The sequence below is a fragment of the Falco punctatus genome, assembly GCF_963210335.1.
Source record: "Falco punctatus genome assembly, chromosome: 6".
In the NCBI taxonomy this organism is placed as follows: Eukaryota; Metazoa; Chordata; class Aves; order Falconiformes; family Falconidae; genus Falco; species Falco punctatus.
In genome coordinates this window covers 17,338,898-17,349,943 of record NC_137585.1, presented here as the reverse complement: position 1 = coordinate 17,349,943, position 11,046 = coordinate 17,338,898, and the positions used below count along the sequence as shown (strand labels likewise).

Genomic DNA, 11,046 nt, shown 5'->3' with positions numbered 1-11,046 from the left:
AGGGGCGGGGCCCAGCCGTGCCAGGGGACCGCCATGGCCCTGCCCCCCCCCGCGCCCCCACTCTCCGCGCCGGCGCGGGCCGAGCGCACGTGCCGGGCAGCGTGCGCGGCGTCACGTGGGTGCGCGCGTGACGGCCGTGCGCGCGCGGCCGCCGTCGGTGCCCCCGGCTGCCCGAGGGGCGGGCGCGCGCTGCGGGCTGCGGCGAGCCGGGGCGGGGGGAGCGGGGCGGGAGCAGCTCCCGCGCCCGGCGGCCGGCGGAGGCGGCCCGAGGTGCCATCTCGGCCATCCCGGGGAGCCCTGCGGGGCTCAGGGCGAGCGCCGGGCGCGGTGGCCTCCCCTCTGGCGGACCCGCCTCCCCGGCAGGTCTGATCCCCCTTCCAACCGTCGCCGGCCTCGTGGGTGGCTGGGCTGAACTCTGAAGGGGATCCCGTTGAAGGGAGTGCAGGCGGTTCTCTGACAGAATAACCGAAACGGCCTCTTTGCACCCCGGGCTGGTGTCACCCAGGACATCTGTCCCGCGCTAACACCTACGTGTGACCAGAGGCAGGTGGGCAGGGGACCTCACGCCCCGAGGTACCCTGCGCCGTCACCTCTGCTGCCATCCACACGAAGGCACATCAGCTGAGCTGACAATCCTGTCTTTTTAAGCACAGCATAAAAAATTTTTCATCTTGAGGAGAGCTGTTCTTTTCAGCCTCTCGGAATGCTTGCAGAACGAAAAGAGTTCAACTTGCATATTAAAAAATACATTCTATTTCTCTGACTGCTACTCCTGCAAACACATTTGGCGATCTTTCTGCCCGGAAAAGCTTTTTTTCTGCATTTCAGGCTGCTTTATTGTTAGTCAGCCCTCGGTGGTTTATGGTTGTTCCCATTTGGTTTTGATGGAGATACTCATATTCCAGCCAAGGAGGAAAGTCAGTCCTGCAGCTGGAACCTAGGGCCCAGTCTTACAGCCTTTACTGGAAGCTTGATCTCCGTACCACAGAAGTAGTAATCAGTGCCACTATTCACAGGATCAAAACCTGCCCACTCAGTTCAGTGGGCTCTTAACCAAGTCTGAAACCCTTAATGCCATAATTTGGACCGTGCAGATGGACTGCTGCTCCTATATAGATGGGCTTCTTTGCAAACAACTTTATGCGTAAGCAGAGCTGTGTGCCTGCCTGCCACCGACTGCAGGGCTGGAGCCTTAGCAATTTTGTTGATAAAGTACAGTGAGAATTGAATCCATTTCAGTATATGTCAGCTCAGTTGGCTCTGTAGTGCAGGTATCGCTCCAAACACACTTGGGGAGCCAATTTTCTGCTGAGTAAGAAGGTGCCATATTTACACAGCTCTTTTCCTGAGGTTGTTCTTTAGAAATTGCTTATTTGTGAGAATGACTTGGGCACAAGCTTTAAAAATACATAAAAGTGAAAAACCCACGCAACCAACTGGCCTTTATAGAGGCAGAAGAACTAAGAACTCTCCCCTCCCCCATGGCCCAGTAGAGCTGCCTGGGATCACTGTCTGTGCTTTCCGAAACCAAGATGACATCTTCCCACCTGTCCCAGGCGTCACCTGCCTCCTCTGGGGAGTGCCAGGCAGGAAGAGGCATGCTTGCACCCCAGGAAAGGGCAGCAGCGGCAGCAGCAGGTGCGCTGCCACTGGGCACCCCGTGAGTTCAGTGAGGCAGAACAGCTTCTGCTGCTCGGCCTGGGGCAGGGCAGCTCTGCGCAGCCTGCGGCACGGCCTAATTGAGGCTGCCGTGAGTTTAGTGTTTGTGACAGATTGACAACCCTGGAGACTGAAATGCTGTAGCCACAGGAAGGATGCAGAGACTGAAGTGACAGTGGCAGCTCACCCTTGCTCACATCCAGCCCACATGTGCCTAGGACTTGCACAGCACTGCTAGTGGCAGGTGAGCCTTTGGCTCCTCTTGCTGCTTTGCAGTGAGCTACCCTGAGACTGCAGTATAACCAGAGAGTAAATAGAGATTCAGACCTTCTTGAGTGAAACCAGCTCTAAAAAAATCTTTTCTTTTTTTTTTTTTTTTCTTTTTTTTTTTTTCCGGAGAGAAAATTTGGCATTTTTGTTACTTGCTTTCTTTGAGGTCATGCTTTCACGTTCATTTCTGCAACTAGCAGGCAGGAAACTTCTCAAAGAAGGCAGAGATCACATGACTTCCAAGAGCTGATGTTTGAAGGGAAAAGGAAATAGGTTGTGAGACCCAGGGTGCAGGGCAGGCTATAAATTTATTGGTACTGAAACACACATTGCACACAGTCCCCAGGCTTGCTGGATGTCAAAGAGGTTCAGTCTGCCCTGACTACAGGTGAAAATTAAACAGACAAACAAACAGGCCCCAAAACAGACTTAGGACCTACTCCAAAGCCCGTTACACTCAAGAAAAGGATTCACATTGACTTAATTGGTAGGTCAGGCCTTTCTTAAACAAGGCTGATGGTCAATTTGAGTTCCACAACTGTAATCCTTCCAAACATAAAATTTTTGTGACCTTTAGTGGAATGTGCATGTTGTTACCTTCCATTGGCTTGATCTCAGCTGTGTTTATTTAACATACTATAACAGACTTTCATGGCACTATAATATACTGCTTTCAGAGTTTATTGCTTAAGAAAATACATTTATCAGCTTATATCCCTTATCATGTGGTTTATGAGAAAACCGAGTATGTACTCAGGTGCATGCAATAAATGTAGCACCCCGTCCTGCACCCTTGGCACTCGGGAAGTGTGGATGAGGGTCCATATGTCATACAGTTGTAGGAAGTAGGTAGGAAATAACAAGTGTTGATAATATGTATTATTGCACAGAAGTGGATGTATGTTTAAACCTGTCAGGTTCTTGTCCAATGTTTATATGATTCTTTTTTAACCTTGAGAAAATACGAAACATACAATTTGATTTAGGCTCCAAAGAAATCCGAGGAAGCCTGGAATTTGATAATTTTAAACTGACACTAGGGTCCCTCCTGTCATTTGCCTTTTTTCTTCAGCAGCAATGGGTTATCAGCCTCAATTACAAACCTTTTTTTTTCATGTGTTTGCTTTTGTTAGGCATTCATATTATCTGAATACACATATTTTGTCTTTATGCTTTATGTAATAAAATTTAATAGACTGCACGGATGCTGGAACTCGGTGTGAAGTCATTTGGCACGTTTGATTCAAGGGCTAATAAAAACAATGTTATTGTACATGGTAAATACTGAAATTGATAAAACCCTATAAGGATCTAGGTTTATAGCCCAATGAAATCTAAACTGATACATATTCCCAAAGGCTGGAAATCTGAGAAAGACATGAAGCAGCTAGCCCATGCTCAGGTTTCAAACTATGCAAGTTGTTCATGAGGGGTACAATTTTTTTGAAACATGCTGGTGGCTCCACCCTCTCTGTGCATATAGTAAAACAGTAGGAAGAGCTTCGTGCTCAGTAAGGCCAATTCCCTCCCTAGTATGAAGGGCTGGAGTATATGAGCACGTTTGTCCCAGCATAACTCTGGCCACGTAACAAGTGTTAAGCTGGTTAAGTATGCAGGTCAAAGTAAAGTGGTTGGCGAGTTACCGAGTTGAAGGGTTGAACCTCGTTCACTTCCGCTCCTGCGATAACGCAAGGCACAGGGACAGGATCCAAAGACGACCGAGCGTTTTTTCCCGTTACCTTTGATAAGCTTTGATTTCAGCCCACAAATAACCGACTTCAACAGGTACGCTGATGTGATGTAACAGCCTGTGCTCCATTGTCATCACTTCGTGGAAACAGCACTTCTGTGTGTCCATTGGTAGGTGTGCAGATGGCCCTCCTGTATCTCTTTCAAATAGGAATTAATATTACTATAACTTCTGTGTGAAAAGACGTATACCTAACAATCCCATTTGAACGGTTTAAAAGGAGCACTTACTTTTCACCCCATTTATAATTCCTTCGATACTTTAAAGGACTGCTGGAATCACACGAGTCTTAAGAGTTTTGTATTGTATTTGCTTTCCAACTTCATTCATTCTCAGGGAAGCTCCAAAACCGGAGTCACTGGTAGTGGAAAACCAGCAGAGGGAGCACGAAACGCTTCCCTTGTATTTCTCTTACATAAACATTGCCTACTGTCTGAGGGTTTTCTTAATTTTATTTCTCTGCAACAGGAAGAATTTTTGAAAGAAAAGGTGATCTGCAGCTCAAATATTAAATCTGTGCAAGTCTTTATGGTGCTGAGTTTCCATGCTTATGAATTACTTGCCTATTTCCACCACTCTATCCCCCCTCCTGCTCCCCACCACACACACCCACCACACACATCCCCCTGCCAAATGCTCGGTTTTCTTAGAGGATTTCCAGGCTGGGACATACATCATTCCTCCAGAGATTGCGATGTGTCATTAGACTGTCAGGCAAATCGCAAAGTTTGTTCATTGTGAGCAAAGACAGCTCCCATGCAGCACCAGGGCTGTAAAGTGTTAATTTTGAAGATGAGTATTTTGTGAAAAGGAGAGGGAAAAAGTAGCTGTCGGGAAGAAACATACATGTTCCACACACATGCTTTGCACTTTGCTTTGTGAAACATGCACATCTTAAAACAGACTTTGCTAAAGTGAATTAAAGGAAACCAAACAAATTCAAACCCCGACTGAAAATATGAAAAGGCATTAAATGATTATCATCAGCCAAGCAATCATACGTTTTGAAGCTCAATGCACCCATTATTATCTATTATCGTAAGATTTTTAATTAGTAGACAACCCCATTTTGTGTATTAAAGTTTTTATTCCTTAGTAAGAATTTTTTTAATCACAAAATAGTGTGGAAATATTTAGATAATAGAATTCATGGAGTGCTGGAAAATACTGAATATAAAGATTGATTTCTAATATATCACATACTAAACTGTTCTAAAACAGCTGGTTTCTTGCAGACAGGATTTATTTTTTTTTAATAATTTAAGACAGCATAAGCTTGTATCAAGCATAAGCATTGTAACAAAAGTGCAACTTTTTCAGCAAATCCTCCCAAAAGATATTTAACTCAAAATATCATTAACACATATTTTCTCCCTACAAAAATAGCATGTCAGACATCATTAATTGGATGTATTAACAACTATTTACATACAGCCACTCTGTAGGCTAGTTAAGATTTTTTTTTTTTAACGTTGTTTAAACACAGCGTTTGAGGCAAACAGTAGCAACAGCAGCAGCAGATGCACCGAACGGACTGACAGACCCCGGATACGCGCTTGCTCCTCACCAGGCTGTTGTGTCTCACCTCTTACATAACATTCAAGTGAGATCTCTCACAGTGCTACCTTGGCAACAAACTAAAAATATCTAGGCAAGGTCTTGGTTTAAGCCTTATTATAAAAGCTTTATCTGTGTGATTATCTGGTGTCTGGTTTGTCTCCAGAAAGGGAAATCACGATATTTGCGTATGGGATGAGGGGAGAACCCACATGGGAAACTTACCCCGACTGGTCTAATCGTTACTGATTGCACAGTGAGGTGTTCACCTACGGCCTCCAGTTTGTGTCGCTCAGAATTGAGGATAAAATGAGTTCAGGCTGATGAGCTGCTCTGTGTGTTCTTGGGGGAGAGAGGGGGGCTTCTTTTTGTAGTTCAGTGCAGAAACATTCATTTTATACAGCAAGGGTGGGGGAAAAACCTCTGGGGAACATAATGAATTTAAATAAAGACAGGGTGAGAACCAATGCACTTGCCACACCTGTATACCTTAGCCGAAAGAAAAAAAATAATATATATATATATATATATAAACACAAGGTTACATAATGGGTCGGACCCTCCTTCCCTTGCACACCCAAAACTCGCTGGAGCCAGCAGCATCCCCGGGTGCTCAAGGCACTGCAGGTTTGGGCTCAGGGTGCATCCCTCCACACTGCGGTTCTCAGTAAAGTGCTAGCACGGGTGCTGGGGTCTGCCCTTCCCCCCTCGCCTCGCCTCGCCCCCTGCCCTCACCCCGAACCCACCCAGGTCTCCCGGACAAGAAGTGCAAGTTCCTAAGTGGGACTTAGGGACACTGTATAAACCCATTCCAAATAAGGTGCAACATTTAAGTTACCTTGTAGAGAGAAAAAAAAAAAAAGTATCCTTACTATTTTTTTCTTCCTTCTTCTTTTTTGTTTTGTTTTGTTTTCCTTAACATATGTATGCATTTATAAAGCCGAACATTAAAAAAATACTGAGTAGCAAATTTTATCCTCGACGGTCCTCTGCGGGGGCGCCGCCAGGACCAGCCGCCTCGGCAGCGGGGCTCCCCGCGGGGGCGGCCGCTCACTGGGCCGGGCCCCGGCACCCCACGGCCGCCGGCTCCCGGCGCCGCCCGGCTCGGCCCGGCCCGGCCCCGCGGCCCCTGGCAGACAGCGCCCTGCCCTCCGTAGGCAACCGGGGGCGCAGGTACCGGCCCAACGGCCCCTCCCCGCCCCGCGGCGGGGCGGCCAGTCCGAGGGGAGGGCAGCGGCGGCGGGGAGCCCGTGGGGGCTCCCGGCCGGCGGCGTCTCACGGGCCCTCGGCGCCGGGCTCCTCGGCGGCTGCGGTCTCGGCCTCCTCGCCGGGCTCGGCGGCGGCGGCCAGCCCGGCGGCGGCAGCGAAGGGGTGCGGGAGGTGGGGCGCTGGGGGCAGCCCGGCGGCGGCGGCGGCCGCCTTCTCGGCGGGGCCGAGCACGGAGGAGAGGCAGGGGAAGGAAGCGGCGGCCGCGGCGGCGGCGGCGGCGGCGGCCGCCTGGGCCGGGATGCCCGGGTAGAGGAGCGGGATGGGGGCGGCGGGGTAGAGATACTTCTCCAGGCTGCCTTTATCCAGGAAGGGCTGCATGTAGGCGGCGGCGGCGGAGGGGGAGATGAAGTAGAAGGGCAGGCAGAAAGGGGCCGCCGCCGGCTGTCCGAAGGGGGCCCCGCCGCCGCCCGCCCCCAGGGCCATCAGGGAGCCCAGCAGGGCGGCGTCGGGTCTGACCAGCGCCGCCGCAGCCGCCTCGGCGCCCCGCGCCGCCAGCCCCGGCGGGCCGGGCAGGGGACTGCCGCCGCGGTCCAGCTTCAGCCGCTTGGGCGCGGGGGGCGCCTCCTCCCCCGACGGCTCCTGCTTGATGGCCAGGGCGGGCAGCGGCCCTCCGGTCGCCGCCGCCGTGGGGCCGCGCTCGGGGCGCGCCTCGCCCTCCCCGCCGTAGCCGCTGTCCGTGTCCGTGTCGGTCTCGGCGCTCAGCTCGGCGGCGTGAGTCCGCTGGATGACGGGCACGCAGTTAGCCTGGCCCTCCGGCTTGTGGCCCGGCGCGCAGAGGGGGGCGGGCGGGGAGGAAGAGGAGGAGGATCCCTTGCTGAGGGGGCCCGGCGGCGGGGAGAGGAGCTGCGGGCCAGGGAGGAACTGCGAGGAGATGGAGTGCAGGTGGCCGAGGAGCTGAGCGCATCGCTGCTCGCGGGGGGTCCAGCTCTCGAAGCGGGAGAGGTACTGCAGCACTTCCTTGGCGCACGTCTGGAAGCCGGAGTGGAAGGCGTCCAGGTCGGCCTGCACGGGAGACTTCATGGACCGCTCCCCTGCGGGGGAGACCGAGGGGACAGCGTTTGCCCGCGGCTCCGGCGCCGAGTGCCCCGCTCCGCGCCTCCCCCCGCCCTCGGTGCGCCCCAGCGGCGGCGCCCCCCGGGGCCCGCTTACCGTTCTGCAAAGCAATGATCTTCTGGTGCTGCTGCTCCGTTAAGGCTGTTAGCGCTTTCAAGTGTTTCAAAGTCAATTCCAGCACCACCGCTTTCTCCAGGTGTCCCAGCGTCTGCAAAGGCAAGGGATGGGGGCGGCTCGGCTACCTCCCGGCACGCTTCGGCCACCGCCAAACGCCGCCTCCGTAACTTCGGGGAAACCGGGCCCCGAGGGGCCTTAACCGGACAGGGCGGCCGCCGCAGCCGGCAGGCGGGCGGGCAGCCCGGCGTCCCGCACCCCCGCCACCACGGGGGCTGCGCAGCGGGCAGGCTGCCGGCGCCTGCATCTGCGTGTACATCTACCCTCCTCTGCACCTTACCGTCAATTTTAGATGCTCGGGCAGTAAATCCTTCAGCTGGGCAATGCATTCGTTAATCCTGTCTCGCCTCTTCTTTTCTATCAGTCTATGTGGCAGTTTGTACGTTTCCTAGTTAGCGAAATCCGGAAAAGCCCAGCGTTAGACAGAGTCCCCCGGAACGACGATCAAAACCAAAACAAATGTCATGCCGACCACATGCCGCGCAAATTATCGCCAAGGCACCGCTCTCCCCGCCGTGCCAGCTCGCTCGTAAACCCGCTCGCGATTCGGGGGGGAAGTTAAACGCGGTGCCCCCCGGGGATGCTCCTGGCACTGAAGCTGCGCTGTAAAATTGAGCGAACCCCAATTAAGCGCTTAAGCGAGAACAGCCCGAGAAACTTACTTACCTTGCTTTCGTCCCTCTTCACGCCTCTTTTGGGTTTGCACATATACAGCGAAGGGTAGTCCAGCCTGGAGAAAAACACAAAGATCCAGCACCGGCAAGAGCGAGACCTATAGCCCAGCACCTCCTCGAGTGGGCGAGCGGACACCGAGCGCTCTGCCCGAAGGGCCGGGCGAGGGATCGCCCGGGTCCGCCCGCGGAGGGCGGCGAGCCCCGCGCCCCGCCGGGGAGCCGGCTCTGCTGCCAGCGCTTCGCCGCACTTTCTCCAGACGACGGAACGCCGCGCCGTAGAGACAGGAGACGGAGACACTGCCCTGGCGCCTTACCCTATAAAATCCCTATGCTCCAGCAGCTGCCGCTCCGGCAAGCGGGAGATTCCTTCATCCATGTCTGGCAGCGGCTGATGTTTCGTCGCTGCTTCTGATTGAGCCTGCGGGATGCTGAGATCAGTCTTTGGAGATCCGCGAGCGACGCTGCGCACATGCAGCCTCCGTCCCCCTCTCCCGTGCAGTGGCGAAAGTGTGCGGCAGTTCGTCCCCCCCTGCCTGCGCCGCTGCCGCTCCCCCTGCCCGCCTCGCTCCCGCTCCCCGCGCACACGCCCGCAGCACACGCTGCGCCGCGAGTTTGCACCCGCCGCCGCGCCGCGCCGTGCCTGCCCGCGGGGCACGCGCGCCGCCAGCCAGCCCCGCACCCGGCTCACGTGCGGCGCGCGCCGGGCGGGCGGGGGGCGGGGCGGGCGGGGGCGGGCGGGCGGGCGGGGGGGGGGGCCCTCCGCGGGCTGCCGAGGGGGGGTCCCCGCCGTCGGCCCGGGGTCCGCCCCTCCAGGCAGCGGCTTTCCCCCGTGTTACCGCTATCGCCGCCGTTGCTGCTGCCGTAGCTGCGGTCAGCGTTGCTGCGCTTTTCTGATTTTTATAATTTTGTTTTTACAATTTTCTTTGCGTTTGGGGAGGGTAACCCGCCCGTGGAAAACGTGCCCGCGGCGGATCGACCCCCTCTCCCAGAGGCGCGGGTAGGGGGTCACGTTTGGCATAGGTTTTTCTATACATCCCGGGATGCGTGGGCAGAACAGGCGCACACGCGTGCTCTTGCGGCGCGGCGGCAGCCCGGGGCGCTCCCTGGCTCGGCGCCGCCGTGCCGCAGCTCTGCCGTGCCGTGACACCGCCCGGCCGCCGCGGCTCCCCGCAGCAATCCTGCCCGACCTTCGGCCGGCACCGGGTCTGCCCGCAGCGCCAGGCAGCGGCACGATCGCTCTTTACGTACGTACGGATGCGTGTGCATATGCATGTATATACACACACACACACAAACACGTATACATACAGTATAGAGGCATCTGTATTTTGACGCTGCCCTGCCGACGGGCAGCCTGCATCCCCGCGGGGCGCAGGGGGTGACATTGGGGGATGATTTGTACCGGTGCAGCGCGACCGCCCGCGGCAGCCCCGGGACGGGGCGGGGCGGGAACCCCCCCGCCCCTGCGCGCCCGCGCAGCCCCCGCCCCCCGCCGGCGGCGGCACCGACAGCCGCCTCCCTAATCCCGTCTCGCACTGGTACGAGCACAGGGCCGGCAACGTGACCCGACCTGCTGCCACATCACTGCCGCCGGCAGCACCGGGCGGCCCTGCCCCGCCGGCTCCCGCCAGCAGGCGCCGGCACTGGGCGGCACCGGGCTCCCCCCAGCTCGGGGTACCGGGCGCCGTGCCCGCCCAGCCCCGGGCAGCGGGCGGCCCCGCAGCCCCCCCCCCCCCCCCCCTTTGCCGGGCAGCCCGCCAGGACCCCCCTGCCAGCGGAAGCGGGGGGAGCTGCTGCTGCTGCTGCCCCGAGGAAACGGGATGCTCTTCCCCTTGCCCCGGGCAGAGGCGCCGTGCGTGCGTGTCCCCGCGTGTGCGTGTCCCCGCCGTGTGTGCTGCGTGTGCACGCCGGCGCGGCATGTGCGGCCCTGCAACGTGCGGAATGTCCAGCGGACCCGTCCCCCACGTGCTGTGCGGTGCGGGGGTAGAAACGCCCCCTCCGCGCTCCCCGACACACGGCCGGGCTGGCGGCTTTCTCTCCGGTATGCCCGGCGGGAACGGCAGGCGGGAGCTGTCAGAGGCGATCCGCAGAGATGCGCTTGTCCCCCCCTCTCCCGCCAACGCTGACCGCCAGCCTTTCGTTCGGTCCAGCATCGCTCCCTCCCTCCCGCAGGCTCCGGCCGCTGGGGGTGCGTGACCCCCAGCCCGGCGCCCACCGAGGGAAGGGGCAGTTTCAGGCTCCCACAGCAGCTGGCAGGGAAGTACCCCAATAAACAGAAAGCCCCCCCCCCCCGCCAGCCAAATGAGAGACATGAGCGTCACATCATTCCTTTGTAACGATCGTGCTTTACAGGTAATCTTATCAGGAGGGTAACTCGTGATTTTTATATGCCGGGGGGAGGGGGGGGGGGGGCGGGGGCGGGGGGGCAGCTGCTGAAACCACACTGCCCGTATGGAAAGTGCGAATGAGGTTTTAGGAGCAGCGAAGGCTCTGATGAGGTGTTAGAGGCTCCTGCTTGGCAGGCAAGCAAGTGGCACTGCAGGCTTATATAGCTCTTTCCCTGTTAACCTGATGACATTTTCACACTGTCAGTGCAACTAAACTGGGGGCTAAAAATAAACAACATAAATGTATGCCACA

The 11,046-nt window shown here is 56.5% G+C and overlaps 1 protein-coding gene across 2 annotated transcripts; it reads right to left on the bottom strand.

The window, feature by feature from the left end:
• Positions 1-2,594: 2,594 nt before the first annotated feature.
• On the bottom strand, positions 2,595-10,786 carry BHLHE41 (basic helix-loop-helix family member e41). Of its 2 annotated transcripts, XR_013928936.1 has the most exons (6): positions 8,721-10,786; positions 8,399-8,462; positions 8,013-8,120; positions 7,655-7,766; positions 3,910-7,536; positions 2,595-3,816 (listed from the first exon to the last, which is right to left on the bottom strand). XR_013928936.1 is itself a non-coding variant. In XM_080392335.1 (5 exons), the coding sequence occupies exons 1-5, from the start codon at positions 8,780-8,782 to the stop codon at positions 6,512-6,514; spliced, it is 1,371 nt and encodes a 456-aa protein (XP_080248461.1). In that variant the 5' UTR covers positions 8,783-10,786; the 3' UTR covers positions 2,595-6,511. The 2 variants fall into 2 exon arrangements, 1 of the variants encoding a protein (XP_080248461.1); XM_080392335.1 differs by having other exon boundaries at positions 2,595-7,536.
• Between the last annotated feature and the right edge of the window lie 260 nt (positions 10,787-11,046).